Genomic DNA, 23,179 nt, shown 5'->3' on the forward strand with positions numbered 1-23,179 from the left:
TCAGGAATTGAACCCATGCCCCTCTTTATCAGAAGCTCCAAGTCTTAACCACAGGACCACCGGGGAAGTCCCTCCCTCATGAACCTGTTCAGTCTCCAACCTCATGTCTTCAGTTTGGAGAGACAAAAAAAATTCTTATAATATCTTTGAAAAACTGCTCTGTATTTTTGACCTCCTTACCCAAGTCCCCATTATTAGGAATTGAGCGGCCCTGAGGTAATTCTGTCTTTTTCTTTTATTGGTTCTCACCCTTTTCCCATCCCTTAGTCTTTTTTGGTGCTCTTTTTGAGATTTTGTCAACTTTTTCTTCTCCACTGAATTTGTCGTTTCTGTTCTCATGGTTCCCAGCGCTCGCTTTTGCTCTCCAAAGGTTCCCTCTTTCTCAGACTGTCTAGTCGCTTCTGCGTTTCTGTTTGCTGTTTGCTTCTAACATGAAAGAGGCTTTATGAAATGTCTGGTAATCCTTGCTGGTCTGTTCATGCATAAGCAAAGCATGGTTGTACTCCCTGGAAGCTCTTGTATGTGGCCTGAGCTGCTTCGTGATGGGATGACCAGACAGAATCAGAATCTTACCCTCAAAACTCTGTTGGTCTCCCCTCAGAGGACAGTCAGCTTTCCTCCAGGGCTTCCTCCAGTTACCTGACAGAGATGTCAGCCCTTTGCCAGAATTCTGGCAGAGGGGACCTCACACACCGTCCCTTGTCTGGTGAGCCAGAATCCAGTCCACTGGCTCCTCTTTCAGTTTCTGCTTTGGATTTGTGGAGTTGCTTGGCTGAATGGGATGGAAAGGTGATGGGGAAACTTGTTGCTGTTGTAGTATAGTCGCTAAGTTGTGTCCAACTCTTTGCAACCCCGTAGACTATAGCCCACCAGACTCTTCTGTCCACGGAATTTCCCAGGCAAGAATACTGGAGTGGGTTGCCATTTCCTTCTCCAGGGGATCTTCCTGACTCAGGGATCAAACCCGCGTCTCCTGCATTAGCAGGAGGATTCTTTCCCACTGAGCCACCAGGAAAGCCGCCCAGGGAAAGTGTGCTAAACCATTAAAAAATTTCAGTCAGCCCTCATGCTTTCCAAGCACTCTGCATTCCAACCTTCAGGAGGATCTGGTGCCTCATTTCCTGAGCTTCTCCAAGCCCTGCAATTAAGCAGAGTTCTGTGCCTGAAGATCTAGGTGTCAGCTTTGCATGGTCTGCTATTGTTTCCTCGCTCACCCCCTTAATTCTTTGATTTATGCTTTTTTAATTCTTCATCATCATCTGAATGGAATGTCAGAAGGAGATAGAAATAAATCAGTTGCATGAGCTGTTGTATTTAACCACAAGTCATAGTCTATTTTCTTTTGAGTCTCTCCTGCCAGCAACTTACTCCAGTGGTACTGGTAGAGGGCCTCATTAGACTCTCACAGGAAGTGGGATTCAAATTCAACATCGGGATCTTCTATCCCCCGCCTCAAGTCACCTGTCTCTGAATAACAAGTGACCCTAAGCGTAGTGACGGAAAACAACCACAATTATGTATTTGCTCGTGATTCTGCCATTTGGCAGGCTTTCCAGGGAGGGTCTTGTTTCTGTTCCATGTCGGCTGGCACAGCTCTCCTAAGGCCCAGGGTTCCCCCTCAAGCTGGCACTCCCACATAACTGGCCAGTGGTCCTGGCTGGAGAATGGTGCCTGGTGGGGGGCATCAGTCAGGGCTTCCAGTTTTTTCTTCATGTGGCCTCCCAGCGTGGCTCAGTTAGACTCCACAGAAGTTTGGTTCTGTGAGGATGCAGACAAGGCCATGCTCAACAAGAAAACAAGCGCTCACATGCAAACATGTATCGAGCCTCCATTTTGCATCATACTTGCTGGCGTTTCATTGGCCAAAGCGAGTCACGTGGCCAAACCTAGCCTCCAGGAGGAGGGGACTATGCTCCACAGGGGCATGATGGCTGGGAGGCATGGTTCACCGGAGCCACATGCCCCCTGGAACTCTGAGATGCTATCATCCTGTGCTTGTGTTGGTGTAGCTGATTTTTTTCCATTTTCTTTCTGACACATTAGGACACCAGACTCATGTAGATATTTTCTTTTGGTAGAAACATTCAATATGTAGTAGAGCCCCAGAAATATTGTAGCATTTCCACTTCAAGCACATTGCTGGATGGACTATAAAGACTTAAACTGGGGACTCCCCTGGTGGTCTAGTGGTTAAGACTTCACCTTTCGATGCAGGGGGTGTGGGTTTGATCCGTGGTCCAGAAGCTAAGATCCCACATGCCTGGAGGACAAAAAAACCAACACATAAAACCGAAGTAATATAGTAACAAATTCAATAAAGACTTTAAAATAGGTCCACTTCAAATCTTAAAAGAAGGACTTTATGTCACTGGCCTGTTGCTATCATGATTGTGTCCCTTGTTAAAGACTTGGGGGAAGAAATTCTCCCAATGGGGTCAGATTCCTAAGTACACCTTTCAAGGGAATTAAATATTGTGTTTTGCTTTAGGCTACCAAGGGTTAGCTTCTTGTCCTTTGGTTTTTAAAATAGTTAAAAATGAGCTTCTGTAACACCTGCCTTGACTCTAAAGAATAAGGTATTTACATCATAACCAGAGAGTGTGTTTCTTGAAAATTCCAAGATCACGTCTCTTGTGACGTGCTTTTTTGCAAGTGCATCTGGCACATTCCTGCCTGCGGTAGGATGGAAGTGGCTTAGCTTGTGCTGTGTGTCGTGTGAGTCTTGAGCTGCGACTGATAACTGTGTCCATCTTGTGTGCAGGGGTTCTTTATCTCCAGTATGGAGATGAAACCAAGCAGCTCAGGATGCCGAATGAAATTACAAGTGCAGACACAATCCGTGCTCTCTTCGTAAGTGCCTTTCCACAGCAGCTCACCATGAAAATGCTGGAGTCGCCCAGTGTCGCCATTTACATCAAAGATGAAAGCAGAAATGTCTATTACGAACTGAATGATGTCAGGTAAGCAGTGACGTCATATGTGTCCACCATCTTACATTGACAGTTGCTACCAAGTCCCCATCTCTCCGTGTCCCCATGAAGACAGCACGGCTGTTGTCTTAATGAGCAGGTGTACCTTATCCAGGTGTGAATCCACTATCTGGTTTTCTAGAATTCATTGACAAAGTTTGGTTTACAGAGGTGAACACAGACTTCTCCCACCCAGATCTTTGCAGATTACATCTGAAAAGAATGGAAAAACTGAGCCAGTCCACTGTTTATCGTTAAGAGTTAGGGAAGCGATGGCCCAGGAAGATCATTTGAGGAGAGGGTTATACCTACAGGTGGAACTTAACCGACTCCTTTTCAAGGGCTCGTGTTCTCATAGACGGAGGCTGTGGACATTTTAGGTAATGATCCCACTGGGCCATAAATTACATGAAAGAGTTAGAATAAACGCAGTGGACGCAATGCTATCGTCTGCAAGAAAGGAGGCCAAGAAGCATTCTCCTTTTCTTGTTTTTAAATAGTTGGCCTTTGCTAAAGGATCCCACTTTCCATGTGGGCTTTCTCCAAGGGCTCCTAGTACAATAGTGAAAGGTGAAAGTTTAGTCTGTCAGTCATGTCCAGCTCTTTGTGACCTCCATGGAGTCTGGACCACCAGGCTCCTCTGTCCATGGAATTTTCGAGGCAAGAATACTGGAATGAGTAGCCATTCTCTTCTCCAGGGGATCTTCCCAAAGCCAGGGATTGAACCTGGGTCTCTCGCATTGCAGGCAGATTCTTTACCACCTGAGCCACCAGAGAAGTCCACTCCTAATATAAGATGTTCTTTAAAAGGAGGCTAAGGGATTCCTACTGTGGCCAGTGGCACAGAAAGGGAAGCACTTTATCAATGCCAATAATGTTATGTCATGAAAAGAAGGGACCATCTGAGCCCTTCTTGGCAGACAAGCCTGAGAAACAGAACTGAAATCAACCCAAATGAGTTGTCGCTAGTATAGCCGTTAAACATTTTAGGGCTGAGAAAAAGATTGAGTGATTCATCCAGCCCTTTCATTTGATGGGACCAGAAACTCAGATGCTTAAGAGTTAAGACTTATTCAAGATCATGCAGCCAATTAATGTCTAAGCCCAGCCCCAAACCTGACTGTCCACATTCTTGATCAGAAATTGTTTATTCCCTCAGAATGTTCTCCTCTCAACTCATCTGGGCCCCGAGTTGGTTTCTCTGGGTCCCTTCCTTGTGGGGATAGCAGACTGTCCTGTTTCTTCATCATGGAATTAATAAGAACTACTTTTTAAAAATATGCCTCTAGTGCATAATAAATTTCTAAGAGTGATCAGAAATGACGCATTTAGGCTTGTACAAAGGTATATGAGTAATTTAGAGCTTTCAACGTTTGACACATGCCCCTAAGGTATAGGTGTTATGTCTGTTGCCCAACCTTTCTGTTTTTTAAAACATGTTTAAATATTCATGGGTATCAGGAAATTCATGTTTGTTTTTTGACATAAATTATTAATCAAGCTGCCATCAAAAAAAATCCTTAATGTACAAAGCATGAACTTAACCATGAAGTAATCACACAATATTTAGAGAGTATATTTGCAGTGTATACTCCAATATACTGAAGTTCCAATACTTTGGCCACCTGATGGGAAGAACTGATCATTGGAAAAGACCCGGATGCTGGGAAAGATTGAAGGCGGGAGGAGAAGGGGATGACACAGGGTGGGATGGTTGGATGGCATCACTGACTCGATGGACATGAGTTTGAGTAAGCGCTGGGAGTTGGTGGTGGACAGGGAAGCCTGGTGCGCTGCAGTCCATGGGGCTGCAAAGAGTTGGACACGACTGAGTGAATGAACTGAACTGATACTTGCAATAAGATAATCTCATGTAGTTTTTGTGTTTTTTTTTTTTAAACATAGATGTGCTGCTTTAAAACCGTCTTCTTGAATTTTTGCAGTTCGAGAAATTGAGGGGAAGGGTAATAATAAGTATACATGAAACTACACAAAGCCACTTTTGATTGTGGAGTTCAAGGCTGATAAATTTATTGTAAACAGTTGGACCCCCCTGTCTTGCAGCTCATGCAAGAATTTTTATAGTACGAGTCATGATTTCCTAGACATGAGTTTCTTTCCCAAGCCTCAAAGTATGACTACTAAGACTTTCTGTGCACATTCTTTGGGGGTATTGTGATGTAGTCACAAAAAGAGAAATGGGAGGGAAGACAAAGAGGAAAATGTCCCCCCAAACTTTCAAACTGAAACGGTCCTTCTTGATGCAAATTCAGTTGATAAAACAAAGCAGCACTTGAAAGAAGTGATTGCTTTAAATGTTAATAATTTCAGTTTGTTTCTATCTGCAAAAGGGATGTTCTCATTGATTCTTAGGCTGCAGTACTGATAACCTGATTTTTAAAAAATCTCATTGAAAATGTGTAAGGGGAACGTCATTGGTTTATAAATTTGTCTATAATTTTACTTTTCAGAGTTTTGATTTACATATGAAAATGGATCTAAAAATATTCAAGTGGATCTAAAAATATTTAAATGTCTTTATTTGGTGATGAATATACTATTTAGGCAAGATGATAACATGTATGTCCTTTCAAAGAATTATTATTCTTTGCTTTTTTTTGCATAAAATCCTTCCAGTATATTTTATTTAAATTGTAGAATAAATTTTCACTATCAGCATTAAATAGAACCTTGCCTGCCCCCTCTCCCAGCAAGGGAAAAAAAAAAAAAATGTAGCATGTACATTTTACCTGAAGACACTGGCTTTAATATTCTAAACCCAGAGACAAATTTCATTCACTGCCAGTATTTTTGAAGTGAGGGAATATTTGTTAAACATTTGGAGCTTTCATCATGGTGTTGAGTTGTCCATATTTTCCTTGGGGAAATGCTACCGAGAGTTTAGGTTGAAACTCTGTGTTGTAAACGTTGCCATGGCAAACGCAAGCTGGGCCTTTTCTGTTGGTTCATCTTGGATGAACATGTTTCTAAATTAGTCCTAAACCAACCTCCTGTGTTTTAAATACCTTCAGAACCACATGAAGTTTTTTTTGTTGGTTTTTTTTTTTTCTCACGGCTTAAGTAAGGTTTTCAGTTTCTTCACATCGTCACTTGGGACTTTGACCCCCCCATGCACCTGATGAGTTCCTGCAGTGAATCCCCACCCCCTTTCCCTCTGCGAACTCTTCCCTTCCTAGTCACTCAATCTTTTCTAGTAACAAGGACCACACGCCTCCCCTTAAGCAGACTTCTAAGGAGTTGCTTGAAATGTGGAGCGACGGTACAAGCTGGGGCTAGTCACCGCTTCAAAGCAAACACTGACAGATATTTGATGGAAGGAAGCAAGACTAGTCCAAGGATCCTCCAGTTCATTGAAAACAAAAACACAAGCCAATCATCCCAGTGATTGTGATCGGCCCACAATACGTGTGGCTGCACCTGGAGGAAAGGAATGTGTCTTCCTGCACCAGATTCCCTGAGCTCACCATGCCAGCGCTGGCAGGCACCGCAGTGTAGACAGGGCTGAACGTGCCTGGGGGGGCTTCTTCTGCTCATGAAAACTGAAGACGGAGGGCAAAGGACGTCGTAGATATTCATAAGCTCTTAAATAATTTCAAGGTAGGCTGTCAGCGAGATGTGGTCCTTTGCTGCAGTCTGATTGACTCTAGAGTTTCTAAATGTTGGATTCCAAGGGAGAGACAAACCAGGGGAAGAATTTATCTACTGCTTTTTCTGGAATTCAACTTGTATGTAGAACAGTATTTTTTTTAAAGTCCATTATGGAAGGGAAAAAAATCATAAAGATGCCAGTTTTGATCTTTGTGGTACGTTTTTTCTGGACTGCAAATACCTTTTCTTTCCCTGGATATAGGTGTTCGGAGGAAAAAAGCATTTTTCGTTTGCATCCATTCATGAGATAAGCAGAAAACCAGGTGTCTGGGCAAAGTAAACAATTAAATATTTAAATATTAACCAAATCCCTTTGAACAGATTGTAAATATGGGAACGTTATTGTTTCATGAAGTGTTAGCTTTCCTTGCTCAGAATCTTGAAAGAAGGTTTATGCTACCCGATATTTATGGGTGGAGAGCTATGGAGAAAGGGTAATACTTTCCTGAGGAATGGGGGAAAAAAGGAAAGAAAAGCTGAAGTCATTTTTCTCCTTTGCCTTATTTATCTTTGCCTATTTTTATGGTAAAAGAACTTTTTGTCTGGTTGATTGCACACAACGGCTGGATTGTCTGTAGATATCTTTTACCCGATTCTTATGAGTAGATGAGAAGGAAATGGCCACAAGAAGGCTCCTTTCATCTGCCATAGTTATTGATGTTTTTGATTCCAGGAACATTCAGGACAGATCCCTTCTCAAAGTGTACAACAAGGATCCTGCCCACGCATTCAACCACACACCGAAAACTGTGAACGGAGAGATGAGGGTGAGTGTTCCTGTTCTATTTTTACTTTAATTCTACGGGTCGAACCATCATCCCGCCTCTGGCATGTGGTCCGGGTGTGATCACACTGAAACACCAGGTATGCGGGGTTCTTAACTGTTCTTCTTCTTGTCTAATGACATTGTTCGTTGGTAGAGAAGTCAGATTCCCTCATTATTTGGAGTAAGAGGGTTCAGACAGGGCTGGACACATCCTAATTCATCTCTAAGCATGGAATTTAGTTAGGTCCTCACTCCAAAGGGGTCCTGAAGATCTGTATGTGAAAGGGTTCTTGGTCTGTAATAAATTAACTTACTCGGAGGATCTCTTGCTAATTTTTTTCCTCCATTTAAAGCAAAACTGACATACGAATGACAGCAAACCCTGCGCACATCGGCATGTGGAATCTATTAATATCTTTCTATCAGCTATTCCAAGTCCCAGCATTCTAATTATTGAATAAATCCTTCACTTTCTAATTCAGGACTGTTTGCTGTTGCAACAGCAAGTAGTGTTAAATATTATCCAATGTCACCTGCATGGTGTTGAGGGCAAAGTACAAAAATCTGCGTGTTTTGTGAGCTAAAATGCTCTAGATTTAGAGCATTGTAGAAGATTATTCAGAATACACAGGCATGTTTTGAAGAATAAAGCACAGGGAAGCTGAAAAGACAGATTGTAAAATCGCACTAATGCAAGTCCATTTGAGTGAGAGTGCATTTCTAACAGTAATGCTAGTGGTACCTTCCTCTGCAGTAAAAATGAGCAGCGAAAATAGATTCGCTTTCCAGATGCACCTCCACCTCCCCACCCCGTCCCCCACCCCCAAATTTAGAACATGCCTCGACATTTTCTATCATCCCTTCTGACGATTAGCACTGGATGCTGGAGTTTAACTAGAAAAAAAAAGTAAATGATTAGGATTTATTGCCAAAGAAACCCAGGCACTGCCTGTCCTAGAATTGCAGGAGGTTTCTTGAAGGACTCTGCTTCCTGACAGTGAGTATTAGTTTGTGTTTAGCTGCTGTACCAAATTATTACATATTCACTGGCTTAATATGACCCAGATTGACTGTCTTACAATTCTAGAAGTCAGAAGTCCAATATAACTTCAGTGAACTAATAAAATAAAGGGATCATTGGCATTCCTTTCCAGAAACTCCTGTTTTTCCCAGCTCTTGGAGGCCACCCCCATTCCTTGGCTTGCAGCCTTCTTCCTCCGTCTTTAAACCCATGCAAGTACCGTCTTTCTGACCTGGCTTCCCTCGTCACACCTCCAAGCCTCCCTCTTCCACTGTTAAGGACACTTGTGATTACATTGGGTCCAGTTCTCCAGAATAATCTCCTTATGTTAGTGTCAGCTGATCGGGCACCTTCATCCCCTTTCCCGTGTAGTCACAGGTTCTGGAGACTTGGATGGAGATGTCTTTGTTCTGCCAGCCACACGGGGTCTGTGAGTTGAGGACCAAGAGGTCAGGAGGTGCAATAGAAAGTGCTGGGAGAATTTCCACGTGGTTCTGGACTGCAAGCTGAGTGATGACATTGTAGGATCAGAGCCTACACACTTTTTGAGGAAGAGGCCTCTTGCGTTCTCCACGGCTGCTTTTTTTATGTCAGAAATGACATGTGATTTGAAGGGGAGGCTGAGCTGCTACTGCAGAAAAGCTTGGATTTGGAAGCTTATTTTTAGTCAGTTACACTTTCCATGTAAACCAGCTCCACGTGAAGACAGATGGAGTCATGCTCATCACGAAGTATGTGCCAAATACGATGATTCTCTTTGCTTTTCATGACCTCATTCATCTCTTGCTAAAGCAACATTCTTAAGAGTCTTTGCTCCTTGGAGATCCTTATTTTTTGATATGTCTAGCCTTCAGTCTAGAGTTCATGGTATTCAGAGTTGTGTTTTTGTTTCACGGAGCCCACACAGGGGCCCTAGAATTGCCTCTGAAAATCTTGTTTATGGCTGGGGAGGACACCTGTTTTTAACTCTTAAGCAGATGTGGAACCTCCATAAGGACCAGCAGTAAAGCAGGGAGAAAATCAAATATTAACCATCTGGATAGAGCCTACTAGGATTCAGAACTTCGACTCTGGATTTCAGTAGTGTTGCTCTATTTTTACTTTTAGATGAGACCCTTGTGGTCACTTTCCAAGTTGCCCACAGCCTACTTTAGACAGTGCTATTCTCTGGGAGAGAGTCAAACTGTTCTCCCTGGAGGAGAATAAACAAATGTTCACCATCCAACCCACAGGAAAAGCATTCAAATTTCAATGAAGACAACTAAGAAATGAGACAGAGAACGTAGTTTTAAAACCAACTCGCCAAAGAAGGGGTGGACACAGTTCAACAAGCTGGTTCTCATCCAGTGGGCTCTCAAAAAAGTTCTGTACAGAAAAATTTTCAGTTTTCTCTTTTGTGTCAAAATGGGTTTTAAAAATGTATAGTCTCATGGAATAATTATCTGATCAGCAAATATAACAACATTCTTTTGTTTGTCAATGTTATAATTTGGTGAATCATAAACTGGTATTAATAAAAAGCCATTTTTAAATATTAAGACTTAAAAAAAATTCTTTTATTTCTGGAATAAACCACACTTGATCACACACACACACACACAACAAAACCCAACTTGGTGTCATGTCTGCAGTTTGCGACTTGGCCCCTTTTCATGAATTCCAGGAGCTAAAAGACCTGGAATCCCTTCAGCCTCACCTTCTGGCTCTGGGGGCTGGAGTTCTCTCTCCTTCCTGATGAAGGTGGATGCCATCAAAGGGAAGGAAGCTTTGTGGAGCCCTGCCAGGAACCCAGCTGCATAAGCCCACTGCTCGTGGTAAAGATGAGAAATAGAGAACAGAACAAGGATCAACGGCTCTAGACTAAACCAAGGGGAGGGATTTGTGGATAACTGCTCACCTGAGTTGGTTAAACACAGGCCTGTACCTGAGGTTGTTGGTCCATCACCAGTCTCCCAAGGCAACCTGAGCCGGTCGTCCCAGCTACCCATTTGTTACCAATATGCCTGTGTGACTTGGAGAACATTGGTGGGACCAAGGTCATGGACCTCAGAGCATATGTGGGATAGATGCTTAGTGGGAAAGACATGTGCTATATTTTTCATTGAGCATCTAGCTGAGCATGTTTAAAATTGATTTATCTTTTTAATTTGAGGTATAGTTGACATACAATACTGTTAATTTCAGGTGTACAGCAAAGTGATTCAGTTATTCTTTCAGATTATATTCCATTGTAGGCTATCACAAGATATTAAATATGGGGCTTCCCTGGTGGCTCAGCCGGTAAAGAGCCTGCCTGCAATGTGGGAGACCTGGATTTAATCCCTGGGTCAGGAAGATCCCCTGGAGGAGGAAATGGCAACCCACTTCAGTATTCTTGTCTGGAAAAATCCTATGGATAGAGGAGTCTGATGGACTATAGTCCATGGGTCACAAAGAGTTGGATATGACTGAGCAACTAACAACAAAAAACTCATTATATAAAAAAAAAAGATTTTGAATATAGTTCTCTGTGCTATACATTATAAATCCTTATTGAATATCTACTTTATGTATAACAGTTTGTATCTATTAATCCCATACTCCTAATTTGTCCCTCCCTCTCTCTCCCCTTTGGTAACCATATGTTTTTTGTTTTTCCTATGTCTGTGAGCCTGTTTCTGTTCTGTATATAGATTCATTTGTGCTGTTTTTAGATTCCATGTATCAGTGGTATCGTATACTATTTGTCTTTCTCTTGGCTTCACTAAGTATAACATTCTGTAGGTCCATCCATGTTGCTACAAAAGAGAATATTTCATACTTTTTATGGATGAGGAGTATTTCAATGTGTGTGTGTATATATATATTTATGTGTATATATACACACGTACATACATGCTTATATATGCTGTGTGCTGAGTCACTTCAGTCGTGTCCTACTCTTTGTGACCCTATGGACCAGAGCCTGCCAGGCTCCTTGGTCCTTGGGATTCTCCAGGCAACAGTACTGGAGTGGATTGCTATGCCCTCCTCCAGGGGATCTTCCCGGCCCAGGGATCCAATCCACATCTCTTACTTTCCCTGCTTTGGCAGGTGGGTTTACCACTAGTGCCACCTGAGAAGCCCTTCGTCTTCTTCAGCCAGTCGTGTATTAATGGGCACTTAGGTTGCAAGCACCCTCTTCCAACAACACAAGAGATGACTCTACACATGGACATCACCAGATGGTCAACATCGAAATCAGATTTATTATATTCTTTGCAGCTGAAGATGGAGAAGCTCTACACAGTCAGCAAAAACAAGACCAGGAGCTGACTGTGGCTCAGATCATGAACTCCTTATTGCCAAATTCATACATAAATTGAAGAAAGTAGGGAAAACCACTAGACCATTCAGGTATGACCTAAATCAAATCCCTTATGATTATACAGTGGAAGTGACAAATAGATTCAAGGGATTAGATCTGATAGACAGAGTGCATGAAGAACTATGGACAGAGGTTTATGACATTGTACAGGAGGCAGTGATCAAGACCTTCCCCAAGAAAAATAAGTGCAAAAAGGCAAAATGGTTGTCTGACGAGGCCTTACAAATAGCTGAGAAAAGAAGAGACGCTAAAGGTAAAGGAGAAAAGGAAAGATATACCCATTTGAATGCAGAGTTCCAAAGAATAGCAAGGAGAGATAAGAAAGACTTCCTCAGTGATCAATGAAAAGAAAAAGAGGAAAACAATGGAATGGGAAAGACTAGTGATCTCTTCAAGAAAATGAGAGATACCAAGGGAACATTTCATGGAAAGATGAGTGCAATAAAGGGCAGAAATGGTATGGACCTAACAAGAAGCAGAAGATATTAAGAAGAGGTGGCAAGAATATACAGACTAGCTATACAAAAAAGGTCTTCATGACCCAGATAACCACGTTGATGTGATCACTCATCTAGAGCCAGACATCCTGGAATGCAAAGTCAAGTGGGCCGTAGGAAGCATCACTACAAACAAAGCTAGTGGAGGTGATGGAATTCCAGTTGAGCTATTTCAAATCCTAAAAGATGATGCTGTGAAGTGCTGCACTCAATATGCCAGCAAATATGGAAAACTCAGCAGTGGCCACAGGACTGGAAAAGATCAGTTTTTGTTCCAATCCCAAAGAAGGGCAATGCGAAGAATGCTCAAACTACCACACAACTGCAGTCATCTCACACGCTAGAAAAGTAATGCTCAAAATTCTCAAAGCCAGGCTTCAATAGTACGTGAACCATGAACTTCCTCATGTTCAAGCTGGATTTAGAAAAGGCAGAGGAACCAAAGATCAAATTGCCAACATCCGCAGGATCATTGAAAAAGCAAGAGAGTTCCAGAAAAACATCTATTTCTGCTTTATTGACTATGCCAAAGTCGTTGACTGTGTGGATCACATTAAAATGTGGAAAATTTTGAAAGAAATAGGAATACCAGACCACCTGACCTGCCTCCTGAGAAATATGTATGCAGGTCAAGAAACAACAGTTAGAACTGGACTTGGAACAACAGACTGGTTCCAAATTGGGAAAGGAGTACGTCAAGGCTGTAGATTGTCACCCTGCTTATTTAACTTCTATGCAGAGTACATCATGAGAAACACTGGACTGGATGAAGCACAAGCTGGAATCAAGATTGGTGGGAGAAATATCAATAACCTCAGATACACAGATGACACCACCCTTATGGCAGAAAGTGAAGAACTAAAGGGCCTCTTGATGAAAGTGAAAGAGGAGAGTGAAAAAGTTGGCTTAAAACACAACATTCAGAAAATGAAGATCATGGCATCTGGTCCCATCACTTCATGGCAAATAGATGGAGAAACAATGGAAACGGTGAGAGGCTTTATTTTTTGGGTCTCCAAAGTCACTGCAGACAGTGACTGCTACCATGAAACTAAAAAATGCTTGCTCCTTGAAAGAAAAGCTATGACCAACTTAGACACCATATTAAAAAGCAGGGACATTACTATGCCGACAAACATCAGTCTAGTCAAGGCCATGATTTTTTCAGTAGTCATGTATGAATGTGAGAGTTGGACTACAAAGAAAGCTGAACGCCGAAGAATCGATGCTTTTGAACTGTGGTGTCGGAGAAGACTGTTGAGAGTCCCTTGGACTGCAAGGAGATCCAACCAGTCCATCCTAAAGGAAATCAGTCCTGAATATTCATCGGAAGGACTGATGCTGAAGCTGAAACTCCAATACTTTGGCCACCTGATGTGAAGAACCGACTCATTGGAAAAGACCCTGATGCTGGGAAAGATTGAAGGTGGGACGAGAAGGGTACGACAGAGAATGAGATGGTTGGATGGCATCACCGATTCAATGGACATGAGTTTGAGTAGGCTCTGGGAGTTGGTGATGGACAGGGAAGCCTGGCATGCTACAATCCATGGGGTCATGAAGATTTGGACGCAACAGCAACTGAACTGAACTGAACTAGGTTGCTTCCATATCTTGGCTATTGTAAATAGTGCTGCTGTGAACAATGGGATGCGTATGTCTTTTCCATTTAGAGTTTACTTTTCTTCCAGAACTGAGCATTTTTGAAGCAATCTATCCAGGGAGACTTGTGGTTCTCTGCTAGAACTGAGCATCTCCTGATTCTTTACTCGTGGGTGCAAATCACCCTGATCTAAATGAATTGCCTGGCTTTTGTTTCATCACATTAGATAGGAGCTTTGATAATTCAGTTCCCAAGGGGCTGAGCTCATCACATGGAATGGGCCCTTTTGCTAAAATTATATATATACTCACAAGTTTGTAATTCACACATGTGCAACTAAGAAGATGATGAGATATTCCATTCTGCAGCTCTCAAAGGGTACCAGGGACTTTCCATTCACTGAACCTAGTGGTTTTTTTTTTTTTTTTTTTTTTTTTTGCAGTTTTCAGGCTTTTCCACTTTCTTCTTATTTATGTATTTTATTGGCTATATTGGGTCTTAGTTGCAGCGTATGGGATCTAGTTCCCTGACCAGGGCTCTAACCCCGGCCCCTTGAATTGGGTGTGAGGAGTCCTAGGCACTGGACTACAGGGAAGTCCCTTTTTCTCCTTCATGTGTGCTTTGAGATTACTTCCTGAGGTTCTTTGCTGCGATCAGTCAGTTCTCTGCTTTCTCTATGTCCTGAATTTTTACTCGCAATGTTAGACAGTTTCCACATTTGCATAGAGAACATATTCCCCAGTATTGGCTCTGCATCTTAAATAACTTTCGAATGCCCAAATCAGTCACTGCCCCCCAGACCTCTTCTGTCTGAGCCCTGCATTTGACAGTGATGGGCAGTCTCCTTAGAAACCTTGGTTTCCGTTACACTGCCGTCTCTGAATCCCTTGCATACATGCAGACACACCCCAGCCTTCTTCACTAACTCTTCTTTCTCTTGCCCTCTACATGGTCTGCAGGGCCTTTAGCCAGGCTCTACGGGTGTGTGTGTGTGTGTGTGTGTGTGTGTGTGTGTGTGTGTGTGTGTTAATTTGCTCTTTTTCTTTCATCTGTACCTTTGAACTTGTCTTTTTTGTGTTACTACTCATTTAACCATTAGGTCAGTGTAGACGACCCTTGAAACTCTGTCCCTAGCTCCGCCGTTTCTCTAGAGTGCAAGTCCAGTGTTCAGCTTCCGAGCAGTTGTCTCCATATGGATATTCTTCCAATGTTTCTAGTGTATTCTGTCAAAGAAGAAAAAAATAAATCCTGATCTTTCTTTCCACCACAGACCTTTTCCGCTTGTTTTCCTGTGTTTGTGAATGAAGGCGTGACTGCTGATGGTGTGTCTATGAGTGCGGTGCCTGTGTGTTTAAATGAGACGGAGAGAAATGATTTTAAAAGTTGAGTTATCAGTGCGTCTTCAGTGACCTAACTCCTGTTTTTCAGATTGTCCCACCAGTCCTCAGAACCCATCCATCTCACTCTGCAGGGCCTCTTACACACCCCCCTGCTGCCCTGGCCTGCACCGTGACTCTCACAGTAGCTAACGTTTTTGTGCCTTTGACGAAGCATGTTCATGGGTAATTTCATTTAAATCCTCAAGACACCATTTTGAGGCAGGTATTGGTACAAGCCCTTGTATTTATAGCTCAGAAAACAGTTTCTTAAGTCTGTTGAAGACGTCTGCCCCAGGCCACACAGCGAGAGAGTGCAGAGCTGAGATCTGAATCCGGGCAGCTTGGCTGCAGACTCCAGGCTCTTAGCAGGGCTGTTCTGATGCTGTAGTGACAGCATGCCTTATTTTTCTCTCGGTTGGTAATGCAACAGCTTTTAACCAGTCTCCCCAACTCTTATTCCAACCTAGCAGCAATTTCCCAAGTCATCTCCCGACCTCCCATTGTGCGAAAGCCCGACCTCCCATTGTGCGAAAGCCCGACCTCCCATTGTGCGAAAGACTAGCACAGGCTGGGATTTCCTTGGCAGTCTGGTGGCTATGACTCCATGCTTCCACTGCAGGGGTCACAGTTTTGATCCCTGGTCAGGGAACTAAGATCCTACAAGCGACATGGCACAGCCCCCAAAAAAGGGAATAGCACAGGCTGATCATCGTATCGCCTCCATCCCAACGCCCAAGCTGAGCCACCTCAGTGCCTGCTCCGAGCCTCTGAAATGCACTCTCCCTCCCTCCATGATGTCTTGCAAAATCCATCCAGCCACCATACTACAGGACAATAGCTCAGTTCTGTTGACAAGTATGGTAAAAGGGTGGGCGGAGACCCTGTTCCATTTCTCAGGCCTCTTCGTCCACTAACAACCCAAAAGCCGTGTGGGCAGCACGTTTGGATCCTGACGGGGACAAACCAAATGTACAAGACATCTTTGAAACTGTTTGGGAAGTTTGAACATGTGTTAGGAATCAGATGATATTAACAGATAACCGGTAATTCTGTTGGGTATAATAATGACTCCGTGGTTATGTTTTTAAAAATGAGACCCACCGAAGTATTTTACAGGCTAAAATGGTACAGCTGCTGGGGTTTGCTTTAAAATGCTCTGGCAAAACAAACCCCAAAAGTGGAAACTGATGAAACAAAATCGGTAAAATGTTGAAAAATGTCAGAGCTGGATGCTGTGAGTTCATTATATTACTTTCTCTACTTATGTTTATGGTTGGTGGAAATATCCATAATAAAATGTTTAAAAAAAAAAAAACACCTCTCTTTTAGAGGACAAATAAAAGACTGCCTACTCTGTGAAGACTTCTCTGTCAGATTTAATCTTTCCTTTGGGGGGGCATGTTGTACACTCCCCTGGTGGTTTAATCATTTAGATGCTTGTGCATCCCATCCCATAAGAGTGTCAGTTCTTCAGAGGCACACGCCCGTTCATGTTCCTCTTGTATGCCTCAGAAAGCCAGTCTTCCTGTCTCATCTGTGGCAAGTGTAAACGCTTGTTAAGCCGATCTGTTGAGTACTATAATGATGGTGCTCCAAACGGTGTAGTATTCATCTTCTGTCATTAATGAGAACCCACTGTATAAATATCTCTCTGTTCTCATCACCAGAAATAGTTGTGCTTCTCCCGGTTTATTTTTATCATATGAACACTTTGAATCTTGTAAGTGATCATTTTCCCTCTTTGTGTTGCTACTCTAAGGCTTAGAATTAAATTTGTGGCCCACCCACAGCCAGCGTACAGGCATTCGCAGCGCGTGTGTTGGTTGGTGTGTCCTGGCTTTGTGCCTGGCCTCTATTTTTAATTTTCTAGCTTTGATCTTCTTTCTGTCATACATTCCAGTTTGACTTTTGGTGGGGGCAAAATTGTAGTGATTTGTGTAGACTCTTAATTTCCTTGTGAAATCAGTCATGGTATATAAGTAGTATTCATTCTGTTCCATTGCGTTTCTCAATGTGAGACCATTCTGCATCCACATAGAAGGCAGTGTTAAATACTTTACATGTTATTTAAATGAGTCAACAACATTGCACACTGACTCAGTTTTTATAGATGGTAAAATTGAGGCCAGTGACGTCTTTCCCAGGCCCAAACGGTTGGTATATGTCAAACATAGGACCTGAACCTGGTTATGACTCTTTCTACTTAGCCCACAGCCTCCCTTCCTTGACATTTCCCTTCAGGCTTTGCAAGTTTTGAAATGATGCTCTTAACAAGATTTTAGAACACGTGAAATATCTTTTTAAATATTTGTTTCATTTCTTGATTCTCTTGTGTCTATATATTATGCATCTGTTTCTTGGCCTCCTTTTATAGTGAACATGTTCCATTCTGTTCTCTTCTGACTGGGCTAAAAGGGTATCCCACCTGGAAAAAAGAAGGGAATTCCCTGGCAGTCCAGTAGTTGGGATTCCACACTACCACTGCAGTGGGCACAGGTTCGATCCTTGGTTGGGGAACTAAGATTCCACTTACCACCTGGCATGGCCAAACAAAAGAAAAGAAAGGAAAAAAAACCAAAAAACATATATATATATAGATATATATATAAAATTAGGTATGTATGTGTGAAGTTGGCCTGCCACAGAGTTCAGGGCCTTTTTTCTACAAGGCAGTGCTCTGGTTGAAAAGAAGGGTTTGGGATTTGAGGGAAGACAAGAAAACCCCTTAGAAACAGAAGTTTAGGAAACCACTCCTAGCTGATTTTCTTTCATTCTCTCAACATCCTCCTTGACCCAGCTGCCCCATGTCCCCTTCACTCACATAATGGCAGCGGTACTAATAACTAGGACTTACATTGTGCCAGGTACCGTGATGAGTATTGTGCTCATAATCACTCTCATTTGTTCAGAACAACCCAGTGTGAGGGGAATTCTTATGACCCCCACCCACCCTGTTTCAGATGTGGATCAGAGAGGTCAGGAAACCTTCTCAAAGCCACACAGCACATCAGAGATGGAGCTAGTTTCAGAGCCAGACAGACCAGCTCCAAAACTGGCCTCCTCATCCCTCCAGTGGTCCCTACTGTCCTTCCCCACAGTACTGGCTTCATCATCAGGACCCATGTGCTACTCATTTTTTTAATTATATAAGTTTCAGGTGTGTGGTATCTGTATACAAACTCCAGGGTGGTCACCATCACACATTTAGTTTCCATCCATTATCCTACAGTTGACCTCTTCATTCATTTCACCCTCCCCGCAACCCACTTTCCTTCTGGTAACCATCAATCTCTTTTCTATATCTGTGACTTTGTTTTTGTTTTGTTTGTTCATTAACTTTGGTGTTTTTGTTTGTTTAGGTTCCACATATGACTAAAGTCAATAAGGTATTTGTCTTTCTCTGTCTGACTTAGTGTAATACCCTCCTGGTCCATACATGCTGTTGCAAAGGGCAGGGTTTCATTCCTTTTTATGGCTGAGCAGTATTCCATTGACTGTATACATGTATATGCGTGTACATATTTCACATCTTCATCCATTCATCCGCTGATGGACACTGTGGTTGTTCCCATATATTGGCTACTGTAAATAATGTTGCAGTGAATATGAGGGTGCAAATATCTTTTCAGTTAGTAGTCTTGTGTTCTTCAGATAAATACCCATAAGTGGAGTAGCTGGGTCATATGGTAGTTCTGTTATTTTAGGAATCTCCATACTGACTACAGCAATTTACAGTCTCACCAACAGTGTGCAAGGATTCTCTTTTCTCTGCTGTCCATCTTTGAAGACCTAACTCGACAGCTACTACTTTCAACATGCCTTTCCTGACTCCTCTCTTATCCAAGTCTCACTAACCACTGTCCCTTCTCTGATTCCATCAGACCTCACCTGTCTCTCCCCTCTCTGAGAACCCTCACCTTTTCCTATCTGCGTTGTAGTTGCTGATATACGCATCTGAAGTTCTTGTCTAAACTCCACGCTTCGTGGGAACAAACCCCTATTCCATTCATCTTCACACTCTCCGTGTTTCCCTGCAACAGTGTCCTGCTTTGAGGAAATTCTCCTTAAACATGTGGATGGAAAAGGGGCTTATGTCAGCATTTTTCCCATCACACACTTTCAGTTAATGCCTTCTCTGCTAAAACCAGTACAGTGATGTGCACATGCAGACATTTGAGATTTACAGCACATTCCCTTGTTTATCCCAGGAGTAATTCCTGACCAAAATGAGGACGAAGAACATCTAACAAAATTACTCATCCTATAAATATAATTTTATTGCAGTTAATTACTCTGTAATTTAAGATGAGAATAACAGATTTGCCAGATTAAACTAACTGGTTGTCAGAAACGCACACAGATCTGTGTTTTATTTTCAAGAGTAAAATTCACCCATGGCAGAAAGTAAGCCAATCTCTGGATAACAAATTAAAGAAGACAGATCTTGGTTTACTGTTATTTCTAACTCCGCAGGACACATCTTGCTTTTAGATTGAATGGGTAATCAGTATTTCAGATACCTCCAGACTTATCAGGTAGGAGTGATGATTTTGGAACAGTTAAGTACTTCCAGTGATTGTGAAGTTTCACTGACCCACTCACCCAGCCATCATGCATTGAGTCTTGACTGTGATTTGGGCTCTTGTATAAGATTTCGAAGATATAATAGTGACCAAGTATGGTAACTGCCTTCCAGAGATCATCCAGTCTAGTAGAACGGTGGTCCCCAACCTTTTTGGCACGAGGGACCAGTTTTGTGGAAGACAAATTTTCCATGGCCCTGGGGAGATTGGGGGGAGGAGGATGTTCAGGATGACTCAAGTGCATAACATTTATTGTGTACTTTATTTCTATTATTATTACATCAGCTCCACCTCAGACCATCAGGCATTAGGTCCTAGAGGTTGAGGTCCCCTGTAGTAGAAGATCAGACAGTCAATAACCAGTAGTGATACAGACGTCTGTAATTTTCACATCTGCTGCCAGCTATGTGCCAGCTTCCCTTCTCTTATCTGCTAAAGAGTGTAGTTGATTTACTTCCACAGTAGTGGCTTTCCAGGGATGTACCTCATTATGTCCCTTTTATGACGTGTCTTTCTGACAGGCGAAAAGATGTTTCTGCTGCAGTTGGTAAGGAATTATTCTTATTGAAATGATTAGCTGGGAAAACACAACTCATCCTTTATACACTTTCATACAGCGGCTTTACAGAGCAAGGGATTTTTTTTCCCTTTCTCGCTGCTTCCAGCTCTATTTTATTTTTTAAGATGCAAGAACTAGTAATATATGCATATCTGACAGGCAGCTTCCAAATGATACAGATCTCATCTTTCCTGCTGTGTGGCTGCCTGCTTTCTCTTGCTTTTTTTTTTTTTTTTTGTCATTGAGAGGTTATGACAACACAAGCCATATTGTATTTATAAACATCACGTGTTCCCTTGATATGGCTTGCCGTTTCTGCCAGACGGAACACATGGAAGAAACATTTCTCGTTAACTCAGCATTGGTTTTTAGTTATGCTGATTTCCGGGACAGGAAAAATGCCTTCCTACTCAGATTTAACTTTCATAGAGGAGAAACAAAACCTCTGAATGTCCGTGAAATAGTTTTAACAAGGCTGGATACTGCTCCTTTAAACCACATATTTTGACTAAAAGCTTCCTTCTGTTTAAAAAAAAAAAAAACAAAAACCAAGCCTTGCATTTAGTTACCATCAAGACAGGCGGAGCTGGAAGCATTCGAGAGATGGGTGGTTTCAAGGTCTCTGAACGTCTAGAAAGTTTCTTCTAGAAGAGAACAGTTTGTGGAAGATGTAAGGTAAGAACTGAACTGCACCTTTATAACAAAATAGGATTTTCAAGATTTGGGGTTCCTGTTGTAGCATGTTTACCTCCAAATGAGTCAACTTTTCTGTATTCAAGTTCAATGCCATGTGGAATTGAAATGCTAGGTTTTTATTTTAACTTCTTGCACACTGCTTAGAAGGAAACTTCTTTGTTATTGGCGTTGGTCTGTTTTTCAGAATCCACTTAAGTTACATTGGGCTGTATCCAGTCTATAAATCTGTTTAATCTGGTGATCTTTCTGTTTAACCTTATAATTTAGAAAAGGATTTCAAGTGTCAGTGTTGTTTGCTTGTACAGATCTCATTGACGTATGTGTTTTTTGACAGTTTTCAGTGTTTTCACCAAGATATTTGACTTGCATTCAGTTTCTGAGACAATTGAAAATTTGAAGGCGTGGTACAAATTGAGGGGGGCAAAGGGGGAGGTTAGTATGCTTCCTTCAGTATTCAAGGAAAACATCGTCTGTTGTATTTTCCTTGTGAAAATCACCTTACATTTTAAAATATAAAGGACTTTTTTATCTTGGTTTTTTAAAATTGTTTGAGATATATCCATTTAAGTTTTATGTATAATATTTTAAATGTCTGCAATTTTTATATAACAGATATATCCCTGTTATATTGAGGTTTAATGGAAAAACCCAGAAAAAATCTGTGGCAGAAACTGTATATACTTGAGATAACTATTCTGTCTTATCCTTGCAATAATAGTTCAGTCACAATATTTTGTATATATTTCTTTTAAAGACATTTAATAAGATGAATGTCTTTTTAAGTCAGTCTGTTTCCTTTTAAAGGTACATGTGTGCCTGGATCTGTTTATATTTATCTCCATTTATAGATGAGTTCATATGGATGAGAAGTTGTTAACCAATGTGGTCTAAATAATATATATTATTTCATTTGGTCATTGTAACCATAAGGCATAGGTACTATTATACCCATTTTAAGGTAAGAAAACTGAGGCTGAGAGAGATCAAGTGACAAGTCACATGCTAGCTAGAATCAAAGCTGGGACTGAGCCCCAGGCTGACTGTCTCTCTAGTCCTTGTGTTTAAATCCTATACTGCACTCCCCTCCTTACCAGTAGCTAAGACTCCAAGTCTGCAGTCAGATACTGATAACTTATCTTGAAAATAGTAATTATAAATAAGCAATGCTTACTTGGCTTCAAGAGAAATGATTCTGTACAGTTTTGAATTTTTTCTTTTTTTTTTTTTTTTTTGGTTTGATCTGTAACATCCAAAACCTAGTAGCAGACTGTTTATCCAGGGACCTGGCTGCAACTTACTTGGAGTGAAAAGAAAACAGTAAATGTCTGATAGTGTCCGATAGTGTGGGGATAGCAAAAAGCACTGCAGAGACACAGAGACCAGATTTGTGGACACGGTGGGGAACAAGTGGGAATGGGCTGTGTGGCCCAGGGAGCTCAGCGCAGTGCTCTGTGACAACCTCGAGGGGCTGGATGGAGTGGGAGCTGGGAGGGGAATTCAGGAGGGAGAGAACACATGTATACCTGAGGCTGATTCATGATGTATGGCAGAGGCCAACACGATATTGTAAAGCAATTATCCTCCAATTAAAAAAAAAAAAGGCACTGTGGATGAACTGCCGTCTCCTCCTTCCCACTTCCTTCTTCACTTCATGTGCTGTGTCACTCAGAAAAACCGTCTTCCCAGGACAGGGAAACGAGCTGATTCATGAGCCCGATTTGCAAGGGAGAAAGTGTCTTTGAATGGAGACAGGCCTGCGTGTGCCTGCCTGCTGCCCTTCCAGACTCCTGGCAGCGCTGTTAGGAGGAGGACAGGAAGAAAGTTACAGAACGTCGGAGGTGGAGGGTTCAAGCCACCCCGGAGGCAGGGGCTGTGGCTCTCCTCAACCCCCCACATATGTGAAAATTGAGACATCCACTCGGCTGCAAAAATATCCTGGTAATTCGCTAGGCGAAGTAATTACAGCCAACAGTATCATCAGAGATGCAGCTGCTCACCCCAGCCCTGAACTTGGGCTGCAGGAGCAAGGCCACTTGCTTCCAGCTTCCATGGCTGCATAAGATCCAGGGCTGGCTGACAACCAACACACTG

General features: G+C 42.2%; 1 protein-coding gene across 15 annotated transcripts in view; it reads left to right on the forward strand.

The window, feature by feature from the left end:
- The window catches only part of KIAA1217 (KIAA1217 ortholog), a 532,385-nt gene that overhangs the window by 405,676 nt on the left and 103,530 nt on the right, over positions 1-23,179 (forward strand). For 14 of the 15 annotated variants that reach the window (XM_018057095.1, XM_013968449.2, XM_018057100.1 and 11 more), the window contains 2 exons: positions 2,762-2,960; positions 7,312-7,405. In XM_018057095.1, the coding sequence (XP_017912584.1) occupies positions 2,762-2,960; positions 7,312-7,405 (293 nt within the window). Of the gene's footprint in view, positions 1-2,761; positions 2,961-7,311; positions 7,406-20,711; positions 21,068-23,179 lie in introns of those variants that run through there. The other variant, XM_018057097.1, reaches the window with a different exon arrangement.

The sequence above is a fragment of the Capra hircus genome, chromosome 13, assembly GCF_001704415.2.
Source record: "Capra hircus breed San Clemente chromosome 13, ASM170441v1, whole genome shotgun sequence".
In the NCBI taxonomy this organism is placed as follows: domain Eukaryota; kingdom Metazoa; phylum Chordata; class Mammalia; order Artiodactyla; family Bovidae; genus Capra; species Capra hircus.